This window comes from Triticum aestivum, chromosome 2D, assembly GCF_018294505.1.
Source record: "Triticum aestivum cultivar Chinese Spring chromosome 2D, IWGSC CS RefSeq v2.1, whole genome shotgun sequence".
NCBI classification, from domain to species: domain Eukaryota; kingdom Viridiplantae; phylum Streptophyta; class Magnoliopsida; order Poales; family Poaceae; genus Triticum; species Triticum aestivum.
Genome location: NC_057799.1, coordinates 37229662 through 37254586, shown reverse-complemented (window position 1 = coordinate 37254586; position 24925 = coordinate 37229662). Strand labels below are relative to the sequence as shown.

General features: G+C 43.0%; 4 protein-coding genes across 6 annotated transcripts; 3 read left to right on the top strand and 1 right to left on the bottom strand.

Moving 5' to 3' along the window:
• The first annotated feature begins 1512 nt into the window (after window positions 1-1512).
• LOC123051374 (MLO-like protein 1) lies at window positions 1513-4792 on the top strand. Of its 3 annotated transcripts, XM_044474242.1 has the most exons (13): window positions 1535-1711; window positions 1830-2111; window positions 2256-2372; window positions 2469-2520; window positions 2645-2736; window positions 2840-2914; window positions 3024-3112; window positions 3225-3274; window positions 3445-3485; window positions 3667-3876; window positions 4037-4104; window positions 4183-4243; window positions 4460-4792. In XM_044474242.1, the coding sequence occupies exons 1-13, from the start codon at window positions 1586-1588 to the stop codon at window positions 4673-4675; spliced, it is 1479 nt and encodes a 492-aa protein (XP_044330177.1). In that variant the 5' UTR covers window positions 1535-1585; the 3' UTR covers window positions 4676-4792. The 3 variants fall into 3 exon arrangements, 2 of the variants coding, with proteins under 2 accessions (XP_044330176.1, XP_044330177.1); XM_044474241.1 differs by having other exon boundaries at window positions 1513-1711; window positions 1830-2372; XR_006424038.1 differs by lacking the exon at window positions 3667-3876 and having other exon boundaries at window positions 3445-3448; window positions 4460-4571.
• A 1259-nt stretch (window positions 4793-6051) lies between these two features.
• On the top strand, window positions 6052-10011 carry LOC123048559 (probable metal-nicotianamine transporter YSL6). The gene is made up of 7 exons (XM_044471644.1): window positions 6052-6394; window positions 6698-6870; window positions 6982-7079; window positions 7876-8013; window positions 8222-8411; window positions 8854-8986; window positions 9074-10011. Exons 1-7 carry the CDS (start codon window positions 6052-6054, stop codon window positions 10009-10011), a joined length of 2013 nt encoding a protein of 670 aa, XP_044327579.1.
• A 2636-nt stretch (window positions 10012-12647) lies between these two features.
• On the top strand, window positions 12648-16766 carry LOC123048558 (probable metal-nicotianamine transporter YSL6). The gene is made up of 7 exons (XM_044471643.1): window positions 12648-12990; window positions 13382-13554; window positions 13691-13788; window positions 14618-14755; window positions 14962-15151; window positions 15609-15741; window positions 15829-16766. The coding sequence occupies exons 1-7, from the start codon at window positions 12648-12650 to the stop codon at window positions 16764-16766; spliced, it is 2013 nt and encodes a 670-aa protein (XP_044327578.1).
• Window positions 16767-20725: 3959 nt separating this feature from the next.
• LOC123051373 (elongation factor 1-alpha) lies at window positions 20726-24319 on the bottom strand. Its single transcript, XM_044474240.1, has 3 exons — window positions 24179-24319; window positions 22492-22963; window positions 20726-21844 (listed from the first exon to the last, which is right to left on the bottom strand). The coding sequence occupies exons 2-3, from the start codon at window positions 22951-22953 to the stop codon at window positions 20963-20965; spliced, it is 1344 nt and encodes a 447-aa protein (XP_044330175.1). The 5' UTR covers window positions 22954-22963; window positions 24179-24319; the 3' UTR covers window positions 20726-20962.
• Window positions 24320-24925: the final 606 nt, after the last annotated feature.

Genomic DNA, 24925 nt, shown 5'->3' with positions numbered 1-24925 from the left:
ATTTGATTAGGGAGTATCATCTATAGCAAAATTATTAGCTCTAAGAGCAGGCGAATCATGTTATGAAACATTACGGACATTGCACTAGTAGTTCCCTCTTAGAACTCGATCGCCAAGCTGCCAAAGGTTTATTGGTGTCTCGAGAAGTCACAGTGCCGGTTTGGTGCTCCACGGCTCCACCCATGCTTATCGCAGTGAACAATAGTGGATGTACAAATAAAAACTTCCTCTGAAGCAAATAGAGATATGTAATCAAAATTACTTTGAACTTGTGTAATCTTGAACAACTTACTAGCATATTCGTGTAAATAATAACCAGAAAGTTATACGCTTAGGAATGTGTTTACCTCTAGAATATGTGTATTTTCAAACGCATGCTGGTCATCACGAAGCCCACTTGGTGGAGCCGAGTCACCGCACTAGGCCAGGACCTGCACCTGGCCTGTTGAACTGGACGCATGTGGATGCAAACCAAACGCTTCGGACTTCCACTGTCCGACGTTGACGGCCGTGACTTTGATTTCGCAGACGCCGCGTCGCAGATCCAATCTTTTTTTTCTTTTTTTCTTTTTTTGCGGGATGTCGCATATCCAATCTGAAACGACGATTGTCTGCTTTGTTTGGGAACGCAAATAGTATATTTTAACCAAGAATAATATTCCAAGTGTTTTTTCAGGAAATAAAAAATACGTATCTGTAACTTGATATAAGATGTTTTTTTGACAGTATGAGAGTGTCAAAAAATGTCTTATATTAAGTTACAGAGGAAGTATATATCAGTGATGCATTTACTTACAGATTAAGCTGAAATAATACTAGTGAAGAAAGCTAGAGAGCTGTGCTTTTCACCGGTACCACATGTGCTAGGTCTAGAATTCTTTTTACCTCTTTTTTTGAAAGAAAACCAAAACAATGACTACAAATTCGAAAATTTCAGATCCATGGCGTTGTCGCCGTTAGCGGCAACGACAAATTTGAAAGAAAAGAGGACCATCGTCATTGCGAGCACCATTACATCAAACAAAGTTCCAAAAGCCACATTACACGAATGGAATTTTGGCAACAAATTTACCAAACAGCGACCAAATTTAATCAAAGTTACCAAATTTCGGTCAGACACTTGGGGACATGATACTATAAACAACCCAAAGTAGACTAATATCCGGGTTTCCAGTTTCCTGTTCATGAACACTAGGTAGTGTGGTGCAATTCCAAAAATAGCAGTGTGGTGGTTGGTGGTGGTGGACCGTAGACTGCAGCACAAAAATGAAAAATTGATCACATGGGACTGCCAGCGGAATACTAGTTGTAGTATTGTTCGAGAATGAGTACTAGTACGTAGTATTTAGGAAGGTAACACGTTGTTTCTTGTTTTCCTGTGTGTACATGTAGCTTGGAATATAATTCATGGCTCTGATCGTGCCAAGTCAATATTGTCATGCGTGATGACTGATGACCATGCAACTGAGTAATTTCGTCTCTATCTATAAATTGATCGAGAACAGTCTTGCTTGCCACTTCATTCTTACGACAAGGGGCGTGGCTGTGGTCTGGATTCTTGACGAGTACGTACGTTTGGGGCGCCATGGCCGGCGGGGGAGGGAAAGCCAAGCCGCTCGAGTTCACGCCGACATGGATCGTGGCGTTGGTCTGCTCCGTCATGATCATCATCTCCCTGCTCTTCGAGCGCTTGCTCCACCGCCTAGGCAAGGTACGTGCGTACATCCACCATGAGAGACGCAGCTAGCGTAGAGAGACCAGGAAGCTGCCGGCGGTATCTGTCCAATCGACCATGAGCTGAACGTTTGGGCGCACACGTTTGCATGCAGAGGCTGATAAGGAGTCGCAAGAAGCCGCTGTACGAGGCCCTCCTCAAGGTGAAGGAGGAGCTGATGCTGCTGGGGTTCATCTCGCTGCTGCTCACCGTGTTCCAGGGCCCCATGGGGAAGCTCTGCGTCAGCCCGAGCGCCATGCTCCACCTGCAGCCCTGCAAGCCGCCGCCGCACGAGACGGACCACCTCGGCGGCGCCGTGTTCACCGGCGTGCTGGGTGGGGGGAGGCGCCTCCTGGCTGGAGGAGCCTCCTCCTCCGACGAATACTGCCTCAAGAAGGTACTACATACTACTCCAGCTCAACTGGCATGGGACGTGCATGATTTTGTCTGTGATGCTCTACTTTTCCTTCTTCTTCCGTCTTCGTCGATCTACTGTTTTCCGTCTTTGACCCGTTCAACCTTGTTGGCATTTGGCATGCAGGACAAAGTTCCATTACTTTCATCTGACGCTATTCATCAATTGCACATATTTATCTTCGTGTTGGCGGTCACCCATTTCCTTCTCAGTGCTATTACAGTTCTTCTAGGAATTGCACAGGTACTAATTAACTAAAACTCTGACTAGATTTTTGTTAGTGACGAGTAATTCGTCTACCATGACTTTTCTAATTACTATGTTATAATTGTTGTGTAGACAAGGAATTGGCGACATTGGGAGACCAAGATCCAAGAAAATAATGACAGTGGTATGTACTGTGATGCAAATCGTTTCCTAGTTCAGCTAACGATGACTTCACAAGTTTTCTTCAAATTGTATGAAGTTGTGTTATGTTTTTTGCTTACGGGTGTTGGGTCCTAATTAACTTGCAGCACCTCAAATGATCAAGCATGTTCAAGAATTCAAATTTATTCAAGACCACTTCAAAGGTCATAGAAAACGGTCGAGGATATTTGGTTGGATGGTATACTTTCTTTTTTCTTGTGTTCTATAAGGATCAAAACATATATATTGCCTTATTTCTTTATTTTGCAATTGGGCTATAAGATAAGTCGTCGTCTTTTTAGCGTTCCTTCTTCAAACAATTCTATGGATCGGTCACCGAGGAGGACTACACAACAATGAGACTTGGTTTCATCATGGTAATCAACCTCCATTTTAATCGATATATAGAAGTCGCGTCTATGTTTCTTGGTACACACTATTAGTGGAAGAAACTTATATATATGAGTGTTTCATTCCTTTTCACAGAAACACTGTAAGGGGACACCAAAATTCAACTTTTATAGTTACATGATCAGAGCTTTGGAGGTTGATTTTAAGAAAGTTGTTGGTATTAGGTAAGTGCTCAATGCTACTTTTATAAAATGTGTTATCTAATCCTTGTCTAAAGCATATGCTATGTCTATATCAATTACCTAGCAAATTAATGTCCATGTTATGCTTATGTAGTTGGTACCTTTGGGCCATGCTGATGATATTCCTACTATTGAATGTTGAAGGTGTGTATCACTGGAGGTCAAAAGTTTTGATCCACTTGTATAACTGTTATGTTGTTAAATTGTCACAAAAAAGATATTTATTTATTTACTTATTTTATTTTGGCTAACCGTCACTAGACAATATTTTTCATGTGAAAAGTAACCCCACTCTTGTCCTACCGTTATTGTAGGGTGGTATGTCTACATTTGGATTACCTTGGTTCCATTCATTGTAAGTAAACATGATTTACTATCTATACAAAAATACATAAAAGAAATTTCTACTACATGTTTTAAGGACTAAATACTAATTATATGCCTTCATATTACTTCTACAATGTTCTTTCAAACTAAGCATTATGCAAAAAAAGGGCAGAGTCATGACATCAACTTACTGTATTTGTGTTTGGCAGATGTTACTTGTGGTAGGAAGTAAGATGGAGCACATCATAACGGAATTGGCTTATGAGGTTGCCCAAAAGCATACGGCTATTCGAGGGGATTTAGTAGTTTCTCCTTCAGATAACTTCTTTTGGTTCCACCGGCCTAAATTAGTTCTTCTGTTGATCCACATAGTCCTATTTCAAAATGCATTTGAAATTGCATTTTTCTTCTGGCTCTTGGTAAGAACAATAAGTGAGCTGGTTGTACCCAACCTAATTTAACTTGAAGTATTTGAGAGTATCATAAGAATCATGAAATTATATAGAATATAAGTAATGGATTTGCTAGTTTCAAATAGGAATCTAATGAATACAAACTTTGCATTTATCAATGTTGCAGGTGACATATGGTTTTAAATCATGCATCATGGGGAAACCAGCATATGTTATTACTCGAGTTGTCATAAGGTACAATAGAAATCACAGCAGCTGCAACATCATATTGTGACTTCTTGAGAACATATTCATTTCTTTTACTTATTTCAGTGTAATCTGCCAAGTCCTTTGTGGTTACAGCACCCTACCACTATACGCCGTCGTCTCCCATGTGAGTTCAATTCCTAAAGTGGACAAAATTGTAGTTTTGTTGTGATTTAATGATTTTTTTTACTTGAACTTTACCGATGATCAGTATCCATTCTCTATTAATAATAGCTTGTTTTCACAAATTGACACCATTTTAAAGGCTTTTACTGACATGATCAAACAAATATTTCTTATCTATCATTTTATTCTGATTTTCTCTCATCATATATTGGTGTAGATGGGGAATTCTTTCAAGAAGACTATATTTGATGACAATGTGACTGAAGGCCTTGTCAACTGGGCTGAAAAGGCTAGGAGAGGCACAAGAACCCCAAATAAAATTACTACAGATGCAAGTAGTTCACCAATTGATGAGGCAAATGGTGGCGCGGTTCAAATGACAAATACACGGGCAAACTCATCGGTGGAGCAAGGCACCGCTAGGCTGATATAATCATGTACATTAGTTGCTAATACAAAGGGCCCTATAGCAACAATTTTGGCAAGTGTACAGATATATTTTTAGAGGGCACACATATCTTTTGATAATGCTAGCTATTCATGTGTTCAAGATATCCCAACAAACCACTCACCTTCTCTATCCCTCCACCAACGGACTTTCTCTATGTGACTTGTCCGAAATTTCAAATCCACGCCTCTCCGCCAAACAAGCCACCACCATGGTGATTCCTAGAAAAGATTGTATAGAATATCAAATACACGAGAAACCTCCATATGTGAAACATAAATTATATTAAATTTCACTGTTTTAATCACATTAACCTTGTAAAAATATGCATTTATTGACTTTAGCATAATGCGCCAACACCGACAAACTTAACTACAATTGTCAATAGGTCATTATGAGACCATATTCTAGCGAGATAACCCCAATGAAAAAAATCAGTGAAAAGCGTGTTGCCAAACCCTAAAAGCCTGCACGGCGCCGTGAAACGCACCCTAAGCTTCTAGTCCATATAACGTATAAATGAACAAAAGGAAAATCCTTTTTTCGTGGACATGTCTATTTATCTTTCTTTAGTTAAGCCAATAATTTCTGGAATGCTATGAAATGCACAATTTTCTATAGTATATTTCGACATCAAACGATGACGTCTGACATAAGCATCAGCCCGAACGTTCAAACTGTGCGTATGCACAGCTAGCCCACCTAGCTACCTTGCTCGCATGATGGCATGGCCAAATCAAATACTACAACATTCACGTCCCTTCCTTCCTAAGAGAAAAATACTTAACCAATTCCTAATGCATGGCATGATCTGTGGTTAGCATTACATCAAGCCCCACCGTATATAATCCTGGCGTACGGGTGGTTCCAGAGACTGTACATTCGTGGCCATCATTTGATACGGCCCCATCAGATGTAGTTAACGCTTAATGATGGCAATCAAATTTGCACGTAAGCGTAGAGATGTGTGGCCACCGTTACCTAGACAGCGAGTGGCCCGCAAAATGACCGTTACCCAGCATGATTCACGACGCCCTTCCAGCACCGAAGATAGTGACCGTGCTGGCCTTCTGGGTACGGTGTTCTCACTGTAGACCCCACGTGGCTGCCTGGTAGCGGTACACGTGTCTGAAACTATTGTATTCGTGTGCATGAACATGGTGAAGCCACCGTACGTTCTTCTGCACTGCAGCAGTAGTCGTGCTGCCCGTTAAATACTACTCCTCCCCGCCTATTCATTCATCCTCCTCCCCTTCACCTCGTCTGCCTCTCTTGGATCGCCCCACGAGAATACGAAACCAAAACCCAAGGAATCTTGCGAGCACCAAAATTCCGAGGCCGAGTAGTAGCATCCTCGAGAGATGGGATCGGAGGCGGATGCGGCGGAGATGACCGGCCTCCTCCTTGCCGGCGCGCCATCGGCGGTGGAGGCGATGCCGCCGTGGCGGGAGCAGCTGACGGTGCGGGGTGTAGTGGTGAGCGCCATCCTTGGGGTGCTCTTCTGCCTCATCACGCACAAGCTCAACCTCACGGTGGGGATCATTCCTTCGCTCAACGTCGCCGCGGGCCTGCTCGCCTACTTCCTCGTGCGGACCTGGACTGCGGCGCTGAACATGTTCGGCATCGTCTCCAAGCCCTTCACCAAGCAAGAGAACACCGTCATCCAGACATGCGTCGTCGCGTGCTACGGCCTCGCCACCAGCGGTATGTGCCCATATGTGGGGGAATTTAGTTGAGCATTTAGCTAGGTGGCTATGGGATTGTTTGATTGGATTTGCTTTGATGCATAACTCAAAACAGTCATCATGTGTGGACTTTGCATTTAAGTGCCATGCTTCTTGGTATATTATTAAGAAGTTATTAGCAGGTTGGTTTTTACATTTAACTTTCTTACAAAATGCATATTTGATTTTGCTGTTTCTTGGGAATGAAAGAATTGGTCACAATCGATAGGCTTCCCCCTTTTCACACAGTTCACATTATAAATCAATGTTTCCGTTGATGCAGGGGGTTTCGGATCGTATATGCTTGCAATGGATCAAAAAACTTATGAGCTTATCGGGACTAATTATCCTGGTAATAGGGCAGTGGATGTCAAGAATCCCTCACTTAGTTGGATGATCGGCTTCATGTTTGTAGTTAGCTTCCTTGGTATTTTTATTCTCGTTGCCCTGCGCAAGGTAATCATCCACATCTTTCATGCGTGCATCTTTCATGTTTATCTGATTATATTTACACTTATTTCTTTTTTCAATCAAATGTTTGCTAAGTTCAGTTTTGATGTTTGCTAGGTGATGGTGTTAAACTATAAGCTAACCTATCCTAGAGGAACCGCCACCGCTATGTTCATAAACAGCGTCCACACTGCTACCGGAGACGAGTTAGTGGAGTAAGAAACATATCAGCATTGATCCTTAATTTCTTGCAAGTTAGCTATAGTTTCGAGGGACAATTATTGTTGACTCTTCGATGCTCTTGTCTGGTGATGGCATGAATATGGATTTTATATCGTAGAGTGATGCACAATTGCACAGCTAGTAGTTTGTAAATGAGTAATCAAAATAGTGGTTTTTATTGACCTATGGTAGTTTCACTACATTCAGGTAATCCAAGTTTACTATAGGTTCATCCCCGTCAATTTGAAGTATTTAAAGTACCATCTTCAAACCGTTAGTGACTCTGAAGTAATTTAAACTTTAATGATCTTCCAGTGAAGTCGCACATTAGCTTTCTAACTATTATACAAGTCCGCCGACTATTTGGACAAAAAATCTCATTTATCGACCAATTTTTGTTATAAAACGTTTATCGGCCAGTTAATTAGTATATATGTGGGAAAGAAAAATATTATTGGCAGTTCAACAACAATAAGGTCTTAATGATTTAATCAGCTTGCAGTTAGTTTGTAATTAGTTGATGCTAGGAATTCCGTAATCTTATCCCTCTACAAAATTGCTTATACTTTAGCGGGAGGGAGGGTAAACATCTACATTATGCACAGATGGTGGATCTTCTGATAGGTACAAAATAGCAAGTTTATATGTTTAATCTAAAAATGATGGTTTATCTATTTGTTTACTTGGGATGACCTTGGATTCCTCCATATCGATTTCATTTTGACAACATATTCTTGGGTTACTGCATTATGAGTTTTGGAGGTACTAACTTTAATTTTGTTCCCGCAGAAAACAAGTTAGTTGTCTTGGAAAGTATTTGAGCGGAAGTTTTCTTTGGCACTGCTTTAAATGGTTCTTCAGTGGTGTTGGTGATTCTTGTGGCTTCGACAATTTCCCTTCTCTGGGCCTTGCGGCATTTAAGAACACGTAAGCTTGCCGCTAGTGTGTCTGTGATATTATTACAAAGTTCACATGTTAAAAGCAGATTCGTCTTGTTTTAAAATTGGAACAAAAGTTGCCTTCCTTATCCTCTTTACGAGTTATTTTGGACATGTTGGGATTGAATCTAGTTATCCTTTAAGCTGGAATATTGTCTGCATTATATCTAAAAGCTTACAATTTCTACTTTTTATAGGTTTTATTTTGACTTCAGTCCAACCTATATTGGATGTGGTCTTATATGTCCACATATAGTTAACTGCTCTGCACTCCTTGGAGCCATCATATCCTGGGGATTTCTTTGGCCATATATATCCACAAAAGCTGGGGAGTGGTATCCAGCTAACCTTGGAAGCAACGACTTCAAAGGACTCTATGGGTACAAGGTACGGTGGCGAAAGATTCTAACTGTTCATACCATAATGAATTAATAGTCAGTTCCATACTGTCTCTTTCTTATAGATTTTGTCAATTTGACTACAATGTTGTTAACCAACCGATCTAGAACCATATTATAAACCGGTCTAAGAAAAAAACTAGATCATGAGACGTTATTTACAAGGCTTAACAAAAGCCTCCTGTTTTCCTCTATATTGACTAAACCCGGTACATCTGCAAGTTGTTGTTGTAAATATGCAAGTAATACTAATAACTCTTTTATGTATTTCTTTCAGTGGCTTAATTCGTGAGAACCATTAAATTGAGTTTCAGAATATATAGATGGCTCATCTAGGTCATTAACTTCCAAAATTATTCTATGTTCACTTAACGATCAGCATTGCCAACATTATCTTTACAAAAAACTAAGTTGTGTCTGCACCCTTCCAGGTTTTCATATCCGTATCCTTGATACTTGGCGATGGTGTTTATAACCTCATCAAAATCATTTATGCTTCCATCAAGAAAATAATGAAAGCCCACGCAGAGAAAGGAAGACTTCCCCTTGTTTGGGTTCAAGATGGTAATGCCATTTTATTATTGTACCCAGTTGACCTAACAACATATCATGTCTTCTGGCTCTCATCTTGTTTCCCTTTTATTATTGCAGATGATAACATTTCCAAATTATCAGTAGAGGAAAAGCTTTTAAATGAGGTCTTTCTAAAAGACAGTATCCCTCTGTGGTTGGCGGGATCTTGTTATGTGGGCCTTGCAGCAATTTCAACTGCAACTGTACCAATGATGTTCCCACAACTCAAGTGGTACCTTGTCCTCATTGCTTATGTTTTTGCTCCTCTACTTGCCTTCTGCAACTCATACGGCACCGGCCTAATAGACTGGAACCTTGCATCAACATATGGAAAGATTGGTGTTTTCATTTTTGCCTCATGGGTTGGCCGACATGGTGGTGTGATCGCCGGCTTAGCAGCTTGTGGTGTTATGATGCCCATAGTATCCACAGCTGGTGATCTCATGCATGACTTCAAGACTAGTTACCTGACACTCTCTTCTCCAAACTCCATGTTTGTGTCACAGTTGATTGGGACTTCCCTTGGATGCGTCATTGCTCCTCTAACCTTTTGGATTTACTGGACATCCTTTGATGTTGGCAATCCTGATGGCATATTCAAAGCTCCATATGCCATCATCTTCCGTGAGATGTCAATCATGGGTGTCGAAGGATGCTCGGTGTTGCCACAACATTGCCTTGCAATATGCTCTTTCTTCTTCTTTGCAGCCATAGCAATCAAGCTCATGCAGGATGTCACCCCAAACAGTGTGTCCAAATTCATCCCACTACCGATGGCCATGGGTGTTCCATTCTACATTGGGGCAAATTTTGCGATCGACATGTTTGTTGGGACTGTCATCTTGTTTGTCTGGGAGAGGGTGAACCGTAAGGAGTCAGAGGAGTTTGTGGGTGCGGTTGCTTCTGGTTTGATCTGCGGTGATGGCATCTGGAGTGTTCCTTCTGCAATATTGTCCATCCTGAGGATTGACCCACCGATGTGCATGTATTTCAAGCCTTCTTTAACCTATGGCTGAAAGTAGAGGAACTTTTTTAGTTTTATGTGATAGTACCACAACACACTCGTGTAAAGTAGACCATGGCAATACAACAATACCTATGTTCATTTTGTTTGTGTCTTCTTTGTTATTCTTTGTTAGAGTATCATGGCATATCCGACTATTATTGAAACTTGATAAAACCCCTCACATTGTTGTGGAAACCTTGTTAAAAGAAATGCATAATATATACTAAAAATAACTAAAATTGATGCACAAGAAAATGTAAGACGGTACTAATGATGCAAAAGCGACTCTCCAACAAGTTGCAATCAAAGTGCGTTCATAGGAATGAGTGTATGTGCGTATATGTGAGCATATGCGATTGTACCGTGTTAAAAAATAGGAGCATTATATAATACATGATTGGCCATTCTTCAATGTCATGGTTAGGACAATTCTTAATGGATTCTTTATTCTCTGTCAAACAAGCACTAGTGACTCGCGATGTTCATGTCTAAAACTAATCATGTTAGCACACAGCTGCATAGCTTTGGCAGATGGAAAATATTTAGGCATGAATAAATTGCAATGGCCTTCCCACATAGTATGGTGTCTTTAGGTAAGGGAAGCAACCGTTTTTTCATTCCTCCTATAAATGAAAAAGGAAAAAGGCATAATTTTTCCATGACAGACTCAACATCCTTAATGGGCATCATATCATATATTTCTGCAGAAGTATGTAGATGCATATATGTGTCATCTATGGCTGAACCACCGAATAGGTTCTCTTGGACCAGATTAAGCAAGTGCAAAAATTCAATTTGGCTTCTTTTTCAAATGTCAAAAAAATTGTGACTTTTTTTGGGTTATCTTTGTCATTTACAAATACTACCTCTAAATTTTGAGGCAAAAAGGTTAAGCATTTTGGCATGCGCAAAAAAAAACAAATCTAAGACCAAATGTCACCCCAATTTGTTTTTTCACCGGCGAAACACCGCTGCTCTGTTCCGCATGAAAATTGTCAAGCATGATTGCGACACCAATACAATCATCTACAATTTTTTCAGAATTTTTTGAAAACATTTACTTTTTTTAGGGTACTGATCACCCGGGAGCATGTGCTCCCGGAGCCAAAACGCCGTTCCCAAGCAAGTGTGGATTAATCTCATTTTATTCAGCTACAACCTAGATTGAGTTATAGGTGCACGCAATTACTCATCATTGGGAGTAGCAAACTCTCCAAGCTTCTTGTTGATGTCTCCCATGTTTTTGGTATCTTTCATTGACTACAAAAGTACACTAAAGGAACAACAAAGGAAATAAAACAAAAAATGGAGGTAAATAACATGTAACTCTAGTAACCTTACCATAGAAGCGCAATAATTCCTGACAATGGTGACAGAAAAAGGGTTGATTGCCTCAATCCAGATTGGATTATAGTACACGGGATTATTTATGTTCATTAGTTGTGTCTTGGTTTAACCAGAGTAATTTTTTTTAACACAGCACAAACGCATGCGCTCATATATACGCACATACACTCATCCTTATGAACACACACACACACACAATACCCCTATGAGCCATCTTGAGATTGACAAAGTCACCAAAGGCGCCTCATAGTCCTCTCACTGAACGCGTATCACCGGAAATACTGAAATAAATCTATGAATAAATGCGAGCATCAGTACTTGAATTCTGGTGGGCTGGGGATAACATTGTCGACCTAACCATCCAAGCACAGGTTGATTCTCGAGCAATCCTTTTTTCAAGGACGTGTCGACTTATCTTTGTTTAGCTCTTCTCTTTATTGAGAAAAAATCGTTTTTAAAAAGCTATGAAAACACACTTTTCTATACGTTCACTTTGACATCAAACGATGACAAGTGACATGAAGCATCAGCTAAACGGTCAAACTGGCGTGCGTATGCACGTCCCACACCTACCTTGCTCGCATCGATCGCATGACCAAATCAAATCAAATACCACAACATGCACGTTCCTTCCTTCCTCCTCCCAAGAGAAAAATACTCCGTAACTCCTAAAGCATGCCATGATCTGTGGTTACCATTACATCCAGCCCCACCGTATGTAATCCTGGCTTAGCGATGGTTGCAGAGACTATACATTCGTGGCGGCCATTAGATAGGGCCCCAGCAGATATAGTTAACACTTAATTAGCAATCAAATTAGCACGTAAGCGGTAGAAATGTGTGGCCATCATTACCTAGACAGCGAGTGGCCGGATAGCCAGCACTACCCGCGTGTTACTAGCACACAGCATGATTCGCGCTGCTTCTCCTGTCCCGATCCTCTGCCAGGATAATGACCGTGCTGGCCTGCTGGGTACAGAGTACAGACCCACGTGTGACGCGTCTGCTTGGTAGGAGTACGCGTGTCATAGTGTGCATGAACATGCATGTATACCGAAGCCACCTTTACGTTCTTGTGCACTGCAGTGGCCGTGCTGCTTATATTCGAATACTAAGCTTCAGTTTAGTCCCTTTAAATACCTTGTCCTCCCCGCCAATTCATTCATCCTCCTCACCTTGACCTCGTCTGCCTCTTTCTCTCATCAAATACGAAACCAAACTCCGAAGGAATCCTACCAGCAGACCAGCACAAGTCCGAGGAGGAGGGAGGCATTGGCTTGATACCAGCGCCCGCGAGAGATGGGATCGGAGGCGGACGCGGGGGAGATGACCGGGCCCCTCCTTGCCGGCGTGCCGTCTGCGGCGGAGGCGGTGCCGCCGTGGCGGGAGCAGCTGACGGTGCGGGGTGTAGTGGTGAGCGCCATCCTGGGGGTGCTCTTCTGCCTCATCACGCACAAGCTCAACCTCACGGTGGGGATCATTCCTTCGCTCAACGTCGCGGCGGGCCTGCTCGCCTACTTCCTCGTGCGGACCTGGACCGCGGCGTTGGGCATGTTCGGCGTCGTCTCCAAGCCCTTCACCAGGCAGGAGAACACCGTCATCCAGACCTGCGTCGTCGCCTGCTACGGCCTCGCCACCAGCGGTATGTTTGCATTTTGCTTTGATATGACCCTTACTCAAAACAGTCGTCATGTGTGGACTTTTGATGCTGCTTTCTGCTAATTAAGTACGTTTGGCCGTTGCTTGTGTGTATATTATTTTTGGGTGGGGACCGGAACGGTGTTAGATTTGGGTGGAACATTGCTAGGTATTGCAGAAAGATCAGGTTCTGTTTTACTTTTTTTTTTTGCATTATTAGGAAAGTTACTAGCAGGTTGATTTTTACAATTAATTTCTTAGAACAAATGTTTAACTTTGCAGCGTACATATCTGATTTTGGTGTTTCTTGGGAGTGGGAGAAAAATTGATGACGATAGGCTTCCCCCTAATTTCCACATAGTTCACATTATCAATCAATGTTTCCACTTGTGCAGGAGGATTCGGATCGTATATGCTTGCAATGGATCAAACAACTTACGAGCTTATCGGGACTGATTATCCTGGTAACAGGGCAGTGGATGTGAAGAATCCCTCGCTGAGTTGGATGATCGGGTTTATGTTTGTAGTTAGCTTCATTGGTATTTTTAGTCTCGTTGCCCTGCGCAAGGTAATCATCCACATCTTAGATGTGTGTGCATCTTTCATTTTTAGTTGATCACATCTACATTTTTTTAATCAAGTGCAGCAACTTGGACAACACCTTGCAAATTCGGCCAACTAAGTTCAGTTTTGGTGTTTGCTAGGTGATGGTGATAAACTATAAGCTAACCTATCCCAGAGGAACTGCCACCGCTATGTTCATAAACTGTGTCCACACTGCTACCAGAGATGAGTTAGTAGAGTAAGAAACATATCATCATTGATCCTTAATTTTGTGCAAACTAGTAAGTTATTTGTACTTTGGAGGGACAGCTATTGTTGACTCTCTGATGCTTCTTGTCGCATGATTGGATGAATATGGATTTTATATAATAGAGTATTGCACAATTGAACAATTAGTAATCTCTAAATAAGTACTCAAAATAGTGGTTTCTATCGACCTATGGTACTTTTACGGCTTATATCAGGTCATCAAAGTTTACTATGGGTCCCCGCGACTTAAGTATTTTAAGTACTATCTCCCAACTGTTAGTGACTCTTAAGTTATTTAAAGTTTAGTTGTCTCCCAATTGACCTTTTTTTCATATGCTAAGCACTGATGGTTGCAAAAATCCGATAATAGTCTGATGAAATTGCACATTAGCCTGCTGCCCATTTATCGAACAATTCTCGTTATAGATTGTTTATCGGCCAATTAAGTAGTATGTACATGTGAGAACAAATTAATTTTAGGTAATTCAACAATAATAAAGCTTCACTGATCTACTCAGCTCGCAATTAGTTTGTGATGAATCGAGGCTAGGAATTCTGCAATCTTATCTCTCTACACAATTGCATATACTTTTAGCGAGAGGGGGAGGTGTAAACATGTACGTTATGCACATGGGATGAATCTTTTGATAGGTACAAAATAGCAAGTTTATCAGTTTTTAATTAAAATCATGTATTATCTATTTGTTTACTAGGGATCAAATTCGATGTCTCTGTATCAGTTTGATTGTTGACTACATTTCTTGTGTTAATGTATTTCTTGAGTTTTGGTGGTACTAACTTTATTCCCCTGCTTGCAGAAAACAAGTTAGTTGTCTTGGAAAGTACTTAAGCATAAGTTTCCTTTGGAACTGCTTTAAATGGTTCTTCAGTGGTGTCGGGGATTCTTGTGGCTTCGACAACTTCCCATCTCTGGGCCTTGCAGCATTTAAGAACACGTAAGCTAACTGCTACTGTGTTCGTGCTAAAATTTTGAAGTGTGTATTTTTACAATTTAAAAACAAATCACTTTATTTGAAATCGAAACAAAAAATTTCCTTCCTTATCCTCTTTATGCAGGGATTAACGTATGAAACTACTATCCTTTAAGCTGGAATACTCATATGCATTATATCCAGAATCTTACCATTTCTACTTTTTATAGGTTTTATTTTGACTTCAGTCCAACCTATATTGGATGTGGTCTTATATGTCCACATATAGTTAATTGCTCTGCACTTCTTGGAGCCATCATATCCTGGGGTTTTCTTTGGCCATATATATCGACAAAAGCGGGGGAGTGGTATCCAGCTAACCTTGGAAGCAACGACTTCAAAGGACTCTATGGGTACAAGGTATGGTGGTGAAGGATTCTAATTGTCCATTTCATAATGAATTATTAGTCAATACCGTGTTGTCTCTTGATTATGCCTTTTGCCAATTCAATTGTGATGGTTGTTGACCAACAGATCTTGTACCATGTTATGAACCGATCTAAGAAAAAGAACTAGATTATGAATCAATATTTACAAGGCTTGACCAAAGTCCCTTGTTTCCCTCCATATTGAATAAACCCAATAAATTTGCAAGTAGTTCTTGTAAATATGCGAATAATACCGATAACTCTCTTTTATGCATTTATTTTAGTGGGCATAGTGGTCGTAATTCGTGAGAACCATGAAATTGAGTTCAAGAATAAATAAATGGCTCATCTATATCATTAAATTTCTAAACTACTCTTTATTCACTTAATGATCAGTCTTTGCCAACATTATCTTTAGCAAAAACTAAGTTGTCAATGCACCCTTCCAGGTTTTCATATCGGTATCCTTGATACTTGGTGATGGTGCTTTTAACCTCATCAAAATCATGTATGCTACTATCAAGGAAATAATGAATGCACGCTCAAAGCAAGGAAGACTTCCCCTTGTTTGGGTTCATGATGGTAATGCCATTTTCTTATTGTACCTAGTTGACCTGCCATCATATCATACATCATGGATCTCATCTTGTTTCCCTTTTATAATTTCAGATGATAAGAATTCCAAATTATCAGTCGAGGAAAAGCTTCTAAATGAGGTGTTTCTAAAAGACAGCATCCCTCCCTGGTTGGCAGGATTTGGTTATGTGGGCCTTACAGCAATTTCAACTGCAATAGTACCAATGATATTCCCACAACTCAAGTGGTACCTTGTCCTCTTTGCCTATGTTGTTGCTCCTTTACTTGCCTTCTGCAACTCATACGGAACTGGACTAACAGATTGGAACCTTGCATCCACATATGGAAAGATTGGCCTTTTCATCTTTGCCTCATGGGTTGGCCAACATGGTGGTGTGATCGCCGGCTTAGCAGCTTGTGGTGTTATGATGTCCATCGTATCCACAGCTGGTGATCTCATGCATGACTTCAAGACTGGGTACCTGACCCTCTCATCGCCAAGGTCCATGTTTGTGTCACAGTTGATTGGCACTGCCCTTGGTTGTGTCATTGCACCTCTAACCTTTTGGCTTTACTGGACATCCTTCGATATTGGCAATCCTGATGGTATGTTCAAAGCTCCATATGCCATCATCTTCCGTGAGATGTCAATCATGGGTGTCGAAGGATTCTCAGTGTTGCCGCGACATTGCCTAGCAATATGCTCTTTCTTCTTCTTTGGAGCCATAGCAATCAAGCTCATCCGGGATGTCACCCCAAACAGTCTGTCCAAATTCATCCCGCTCCCGATGGCCATGGCCGTTTCATTTTACATTGGGGCATACTTCGCGATTGACATGTTTATCGGGACTGTCATCTTGTTTGTATGGGAGAGGTTGAACCGTAAGGAGTCAGAGGAGTTTGCGGGTGCAGTTGCTTCTGGTTTGATCTGCGGTGATGGTATCTGGAGTGTTCCGTCTGCAATATTGTCCATCATGAGGATTGACCCACCAATGTGCATGTACTTCAAGCCATCTTTTACCTATGGCTGAAAGTAGAGGAACTTTTGTAGTTTTATGTGATAGTACCACAACACACTCGTGTAAATTAGACCATGGCAATACAACAATAGCTATGTTCATTTTGTTTGTGTCTTCTTTGGCATTCTTTGTTAGAGTATCATGGCATATCCGAGTATTATTGAAACTAGATAATACCCCTTACATTGTTGTGGAAACCTTGTTAAAAGAAGAGTTAATATCACTATTAGTACATAAACATGTACCCAAGGGAACAAAATGGTACAAGAACTAGAAAACTCCATAAAAGTAGTCCTTCAACTTGCTTAACAGAACATTTCGATACAATTCCGTTAAATCCGACGGCACGCCGTTACTCAGTGAGGGCGCGAGAAAGAATTATTGACTTAGAAAAGAACAACGGAAGTTCGAACCTGGGACCTTGCACTGGTCATGCGTGCGAGATAACCAGCCAAACCAGAAGAATTTGTGTGACTTGCCCAGGTAAACATTCTATTATATTTTGTCGCAGAGGCAGAGAAAGAAATAGAAAAGAAATGTAGCGCAGAGGAGGGGCCTTGAAGCACGAACCTCTGGTATTATCTTCCCATGCGTTAGAACATATACATCCGGACGCCCCAAACCCTCCTCGAACGCCTGGGCAAACGGCTCGGTCACGAAATTTCGATCCAGACGCACGCCTCAAACGTCCGGGCTGACAGGCACCCCTCATATCCAGCCCAAATATGGGGCGGGTATGGGGCACCCGGGCGTCCGCCACATCGAACCCGGCCCACGCTGGCCCACCCGACCCCACATATATTCCTCCCCATCCGCTCCCGGACCAAACCCTAGCCACTTCATTCCACTCCCCTCTGCCACTCAAGCTCACCTCCGGCGATCTCCGGCAGTCTCCTGCATGGCGGGCAGCGGATCCGAGTCCGTCGCCTCTAGATTCATCGACCCCGAACTCATCCCACGCGGCCCCAAGGAGGAGATGGCCGTCTGGCTTGCGCTCTGCCGCTCCCGGGAGGAGGTCCGTGCACAGCAGCGCTCGGACTCCTTCCATCGGGAATCCATTGCGTCCGCCCAAATGGCGCATGGATCCGACGGTAGGTGTGTTGTTGCTGCCTCACCGAAGGCGATGCAGTCCGTCTGGTGTCCGAACGCGGTGGCGGACGCACAACCCCTCCGTTGGCGCACCGAGCAACGGGACACACCTTGAGGATCATTCGACGGAAACATGACACGGCGTGCCCGCCGTGCGAGGCATCGGGCGCAGGAGGCAGTTCTCGTGGCGGTGGATGTCGGCGAGGCAGAGCCGCATTCTCCGGTGCCCCGTGGTGCAGCAGTCCGGGCGCCGCAACCGTGTCGTGGTGGATGTCGCCGGCTCGTCCCAGGGCGGATCCATCATCGATCCGACGTCCACCGGCACCGTTCAGGTTACGGGCTCCGACGAGGAAGAGTTGGGCATGGGAGACGGCGGCGCCTTGAGTCCCGTGAGCCGGATCGTGTCTCATGCCCTACTCTACTTTGCCGGCGACTGGACCAACACTCTAGGGAGTGCAGCCGGCCGCCGGACATGGACACGGCAGAGATGGACGAGCTCCGCTCAAAGATCACTGTGTTGCATGTAATAATATGGATTTGAGGTATCCGGATGTGGAATGCATTATTTGAGACGTGACCGGTCAATGCCCGTGAGCGTTTGAAGGTTCGGATTTGCCAAGTCCAGCTATAGATGCTCTTACCAATAGAACGACAACGACTTGATGTCAAACATGGAGAAATGTAGTTTGGTGAGTCTTTTTGCAGTGTACTTCAGCGGCGTGCTAATTCTTCCGTGCTTATAAACAATTCACTGAAACAGTTATATAAACCATTGCTGAAATTGTTGTAGTCTGAAAAACAGTCTACTAACAGTGGTTAAGGTTATATAAACCATATAATTCTCGTTTTCTATTTCTCTCCGTCTGTTCGTCAAAGATAATAAGAAATTTGCATAAGAAACTAGTATACGAGTATATGTTGCCTTTGAGTCGGCTGGTTATCACGCGTGTACCACCAAAGCGAGAGTACCGGAGTACGAACCTCCACGAGCTCGGTTTTCATTTCCTGTGTCTTTCTTTCTCAACCCCCCTCTGACAAGTGGGCCCCACTGGCAAACAGAGAAAGAGAGCGCGAGGTGCTGCTGCAGTTAGCATGCGATAGACCGCGTGCCGTTAAATTTAACTGATTTGTATTGAAATGTTCTGTTAAGCAAGTTAAAGGGCTACTTTTATGGGGGTTTTAAGTTCTTGTACCATTTTGTTTCCTCGGGTACAAGTTTATGTACTAATAGTGGTATCAACTCTTCAAAGAAATGCATAATATATGCTAAAAGTAACTAACCGATGCAAAGGAAAATGTAAGACGGTATCAATGATGCAAAAGAGACTCACCAGCAAGTTTCAATCAAAGTGCGTTCATAGGGAGTGTATGTACGTGTACGTGAGCATATACGATTGTGTTGTCTTAAGAAAAGCAAGTTGCAATCAGCAATGGCTGCGCATATTCCACTACGAGCACCAGGAGCCGGCATTCTTCCCCGTCTGGGAACCAACACGCCAAAGAGTGCAACTACACCTACTCGGAGCCTCGTGCCCGTCGGGCCAGTACATGGTCCACTTGGGTGGAACCGTGATGCACGGAACACCCTCTAGGCAATACGGTGTGACAACAAAGAGCTTCGGTCCGGACCACGACACGTAGAACACCATCGAGGCAAGGCATTGCGATGATTGTGACGTTGGCCACGGTAACCTTTGCGACGATCACCGTGACGACGATGGCGACGACTAACACATCATCAACCATTTCCACCCCACGACTCCCCCGAACGTTGTCTTTCCACCAGGATTTCGAGTCACCGACGTCAACAAGTACACGGGCGAGACGCAGCCAGACATCAGGTTGTCCAACTACCAAACTGCATGTAGGATCATCAATGGAGGCAACGGCTACATAGTTCATGGCCGACTACGATAATGCAAAATACTCCCTCTGTAGAGTAATATAAGACTTCTTAGATCACTAATACTTTAGTGATATAAAGTCTTATGTTACTTTACACAGAGAGTAGTTTTTACTATGTGCTTAACACTTATTTAATAAGTTAATGCTATTTTGAGACTATTAGTTGATATTATTGATGATGTTTTTATCAAATTATAGTAGTAGTACATAGTGTAATTTTTTAAACAGTGGCACCCTAGTGTTGGGATCCAAGATCTGCCACTGTCCGCGGACATGGACTTAAGTCTCGTGCTCGACCCCAATAGCAACAGCAGCAACAAGAAAAGCTCGACGAAGGCGGCAGCAGCGAGACGTGTGTGGCCTGCCGCCTCCGTGGTCAGATTTCTCACCATGCATCTACCATAATTATCTCAATCAAGTGTCTTCTCTGCTTTTTTTTCCCCTTAATTTGATGTGCCTTCAAAAACTACCTCTTACATTGTTAAAATATACGACTCACAATTTTTTTTTATGGGGACTACATGTATATAGAACTCATAGTAATTTTTTTGGGCGGCCATGTTCATGTTATCTCCTCATCTTATCACTAATCTTTTGATGAAGCCTTTCTCTCTATCAAGAATTTTACTGTTCGGCTCTAATAAAAGTGATGTAAACGTTCTTATATTTCTTTAAGTAAGGAGTATGCAAACAGCAAATACAGGGGAAAAAATCTGACAGCATTTGTATATCATGCGGACAGTTCAGACGAGCATGGCTAGACAGGGATTGCAGTGCATCAATTGGGGAAGAAGTAGTCCGGGTTGGAAGATTTTCTTAGATGCAACCTGGAAAAACAAAGCAGCTGCTGCAACTCTCCGTCTGAGTTTGAGTAATAAATTTTCAGCACAGGTAAGTTTCAGCATGAGTAGTTAGCAACGAAAAAAAATCCACTTTGCAAAACAAAAACCATTACCAAATATGCTTGCACAGGCAGCGACTCCAAATACCACGCATATATAAAATAGCAACTTTATCTGACGAAGTTTCACCAACACAAGGAACGATACTATGCTGACCACAGTAATAAGCAGTTCGAACACTGCTCGACACAAATAACCGAAGCTTAACAAGTTTGCAAATCCGCTAACACGACTATGACCACCACCGTATACCGCCGCCACCACCATAGATGTGGTAAAGAACCACCAACGACGCCGCCGCCCGACACCATCTCATTTCTTCTTGGCCGCAGCCTTGGTCACCTTGGCGCCGGTCGGATCCTTCTTCTCCACGGCCTTGATAACGCCCACGGCAACCGTCTGCCTCATGTCGCGCACAGCAAAGCGGCCCAGGGGAGGGTACTGGGCGAAGGTCTCCACCACCATGGGCTTGGTGGGGATCATCTTGACGAACCCGGCATCACCGTTCTTGAGGAACTTGGGCGCCGCCTCAATCTCCTTGCCAGACCGCCGGTCGATCTTGGTCTGGATCTCAGCAAACTTGACAGCGATGTGGGACGTGTGGCAGTCCAGCACCGGGGCATAGCCGTTGCTGATCTGGCCAGGGTGGTTCATGATGATGACCTGGGCGGTGAAGTTGGCAGCCTCCTTGGCAGGGTCGTCCTTGGAGTTGGAAGCGACGTACCCTCGCTTGAGATCCTTGACAGCCACATTCTTGACGTTGAAGCCGACATTGTCACCAGGAAGAGCCTCCAGGAGAGACTCATGGTGCATCTCAACGGACTTCACCTCAGTGGTCAGGCCAGTAGGACCAAAGGTGACAACCATGCCTGGCTTGATGACTCCAGTCTCAACACGCCCCACTGGCACAGTTCCAATGCCGCCAATCTTGTACACATCCTGAAGGGGAAGACGCAGGGGCTTGTCGGAGGGCCTCTTGGGCTCATTGATCTGGTCCAGGGCCTCAAGAAGGGTGGGGCCCTTGTACCAGTCAAGGTTGGTGGACCTCTCAATCATGTTGTCGCCCTCGAACCCAGAGATGGGAACGAAGGGAACCTTGTCAGGGTTGTAACCGACCTTCTTCAGGTATGAAGAGACTTCCTTGACAATTTCTTCATAACGGGCCTTCGAGTACTTGGGAGTGGTGGCATCCATCTGGAACAGATCATAAGAGCAATCACATCAGATAAACACAAAAATGAGAAACAGCATAAATGTATATACAAGTACTGATGGAAGTTGCACAGAATAAGAGATCACGAAAAAACAAACAGTTGCACTTATCAATTAAGATATATCAAAGTCAGTAACATATGATTAGAACTACTGGGTTAACTTACACGACAATATCAACATGAACAGAAGTTCATCAACTGAACCTGGACATTTAATAAATAGTTCTGAACCCTAAAACAACAAACATTTAGCAACACGGTACATTTCTAAATTAAGAAAAAAGATATTGGTCAACACTTACTACTAGAATGAGACAGATGTCAATCAGTTTACAGGAAATTTCTGTACTAATGAACATTGACATTAAGTAATTCTGAGTCTCGCATCAAGTGGATAGCAAAGATGTCAAACCAGTTTACAGGATGTTTCTGTAATATTGAACATTGACAACCTTAACATCAAGTGGATAGCAAAAGGATGTCAAGCAGTTTACAGAATGTTCTCTGTACTAATAAACATTGACATTGAATAAGTAATACTGAGCCTTATCAAATTGATAGCAAAATGGTAAACAAATCAAATGGTCACTCATAAAAATGGCCATTGAAAGTTGAATAGAAGTATACCTTGTTGCAGCAGCAGATCATCTGCTTCACACCAAGAGTGAAAGCAAGGAGAGCGTGCTCACGGGTCTGGCCATCCTTGGAGATACCAGCCTCAAAACCACCAGTGGTGGAGTCAATGATAAGCACAGCACAGTCAGCCTGGGAGGTCCCAGTGATCATGTTCTTGATGAAATCACGGTGACCAGGAGCATCAATGACAGTGCACGAGTACTTGGTGGTCTCGAACTTCCACAGAGCGATATCAATGGTGATACCCCTCTCACGCTCAGCCTTGAGCTTGTCAAGCACCCAGGCGTACTTGAAAGACCTCTTGTTCATCTCAGCGGCTTCCTTCTCGAACCTCTCGATCACACGCTTGTCAATGCCTCCAAGCTTGTAGATGAGGTGGCCAGTCGTGGTTGACTTGCCAGAGTCGACATGGCCAATGACCACAATGCTGATGTGGATCTTCTCCTTGCCCATGGAGGACTACCTGCATAGACCAAATTAGGGGTGGTGAAACGAGTTCAGATAATTCAACACTACAGTTTAAACTTAAGCAAATGATTGAACGATGGTGATAATTTGGAAGAATAACAAAATTAAATCATAAAACAATGGTGATTATACAAATTATCAGGCAACAGTTGACAGGCAAGCAGGGCCAGACTTGAAACAACAATTCCACAGACTTTTAGTCCCAAACAAGGCATGCAAAACTAAATCCCCAATTTGTTCCAAACACTGGAAAGAAATAACACTGCAATTATTCAAATTCATCAGATAAGGCATGCAAAACTAAATCTGACTAATACTACAACAACAACAACAAAGCCTTTAGTCCCATACAAGTTGAGACAGAACCAAAACTAAATCTGACTAACAGGTAAAATTAGATCTACATCCAACTGATTCTTAACAGGAATAAGGTAAACCTAAAGACCAGAATACCTTGTCAAGTAGCCAAGCATGATCTAATCTGGAAGGGCAAGATTAGCAGGCAAGGCAAATACTTAACATGGTAATTCAGGGCCAGAGCAAATTGGAGATGCAGGGGGTCGTCTGCAGAAGCACCCAATAGGATTCGAACCTACATGAGAAGGCCCCGCAAGGAGGCCCTCAGTCTTTACCATTAGACGATGGGCACTTTTTGCATCTCCAATTTGCTGACAATACCAGATCATATTATGCATCTCTCTAAACCAGAGGAATTAACTTGCAGAGGATAGTGTTAATTCAGTAAGGACTCGCAAAACTAGCTTAGCCCAAGAGACATGCATACAGAGACCAAAACAACCAGTTCATGCGACAGGCTCGAAATCAAACCAAGCAGGGCGCAAAGGCGAATCGAATCGAGCAGATCTAGGTACTCAAGCTAAGGCGACATGCTTATAAATACGAAACCGAGCAGATCGATAGATCTATCACAGCGCGCGGTCGAGCCAGAGATGCGACGGCATACGGGCGAGAGAAATAACCAAGTTCATCATGCGACAGTAAGGACTCGCAAAACTAGTCTAGAACCAATACAGGCACTTCATGCGACAGCCTCGAAATCAAACCAAACAGGGCGCAAAGGCGGATCGAATCGAGCAGATCTATCCATCTATCACATCGCGCGATCGACCCAGCTAGGCATGCGACGGCATACGAGCGAGGGAAATAATCACCGACGGCGGAAGGGCAGGCCGGCGGCGAGGACGGGTACCTGGCTGGCCGGAGACAACGAGGGGGAGGAGGAGGCGATGGAGTCGAAGACGCGGCGGGGGGAGGGGAGAAGGATGGGATGGGGTGGGATGACGGGTGCCTAGGGTTTTATCTGCGGCCTCTGGATCGTCGGACGGGCGGCTGCGATGGCGGTTACGCCTCGCGCGTTCGATCCCGATCGTGCGGTTGCTGGTGACTCCCTGTGGGCTCGCGTTTCGTAGCGCCTACGTCCGCCTTGGCCGTGAAGGAAATGTCCTTCTTGTTTAAAATCAAATATAGTATCTCTTTTTAATTTTCCTCCAAGAAGATCTCTATTTTCGAATAAATATCCTTTTAATTAGACTTTTTTAGGGGTTTCTTTTAATTAGTCACGTGAATGGATATGGTTCGCCTCGAAGAAGTGGGGCTGGGCTGATCCTGTGACGTTGCAGAGCCAATAATTATGGGCCCAACGACCACACATGTCCAAGATGGTTTATATGCGCTCTCTCTCTCTTTGTGGGAAGATGGTTTTATGCTAACAAAACACTTCCAGCTCAAAAAACAAAATGCTAAGAAAACATTTCTCAGGTGCACAAATGCAAGAGAGAGTGCTCTCACGGCTTAAATGTTCCCGTGCTCCAAACTTAAAAATAAATTTGAATGTTCCGAAAAATTATCTTCTCTGTGTGTATTTCGAATTAGCTTTGAAATTTTTAGGGAATGTCAAATGTGGACACATGTCTTACGAACCTGCACCTTTTTTAAA

Bases quoted from the DNA above. Each gene is read 5' to 3' on its own strand.
- LOC123051374 (XM_044474241.1), top strand. From the start codon at position 1,586: ATGGCCGGCGGGGGAGGGAAAGCCAAGCCGCTCGAGTTCACGCCGACA. The intron at 2,521-2,644 runs GTATGTACTGTG...ATTAACTTGCAG, and splicing joins CCAAGAAAATAATGACAGTG to CACCTCAAATGATCAAGCAT. The intron at 3,486-3,666 runs GTAAGTAAACAT...TGTGTTTGGCAG, and splicing joins TTACCTTGGTTCCATTCATT to ATGTTACTTGTGGTAGGAAG.
- LOC123048559 (XM_044471644.1), top strand. From the start codon at position 6,052: ATGGGATCGGAGGCGGATGCGGCGGAGATGACCGGCCTCCTCCTTGCC. The intron at 6,871-6,981 runs GTAATCATCCAC...GATGTTTGCTAG, and splicing joins TTCTCGTTGCCCTGCGCAAG to GTGATGGTGTTAAACTATAA. The intron at 8,014-8,221 runs GTAAGCTTGCCG...TACTTTTTATAG, and splicing joins CTTGCGGCATTTAAGAACAC to GTTTTATTTTGACTTCAGTC.
- LOC123048558 (XM_044471643.1), top strand. From the start codon at position 12,648: ATGGGATCGGAGGCGGACGCGGGGGAGATGACCGGGCCCCTCCTTGCC. The intron at 13,555-13,690 runs GTAATCATCCAC...GGTGTTTGCTAG, and splicing joins GTCTCGTTGCCCTGCGCAAG to GTGATGGTGATAAACTATAA. The intron at 14,756-14,961 runs GTAAGCTAACTG...TACTTTTTATAG, and splicing joins CTTGCAGCATTTAAGAACAC to GTTTTATTTTGACTTCAGTC.
- LOC123051373 (XM_044474240.1), bottom strand. From the start codon at position 22,953: ATGGGCAAGGAGAAGATCCACATCAGCATTGTGGTCATTGGCCATGTC. The intron at 21,845-22,491 runs GTATACTTCTAT...GATCTGTTCCAG, and splicing joins TGATCTGCTGCTGCAACAAG to ATGGATGCCACCACTCCCAA.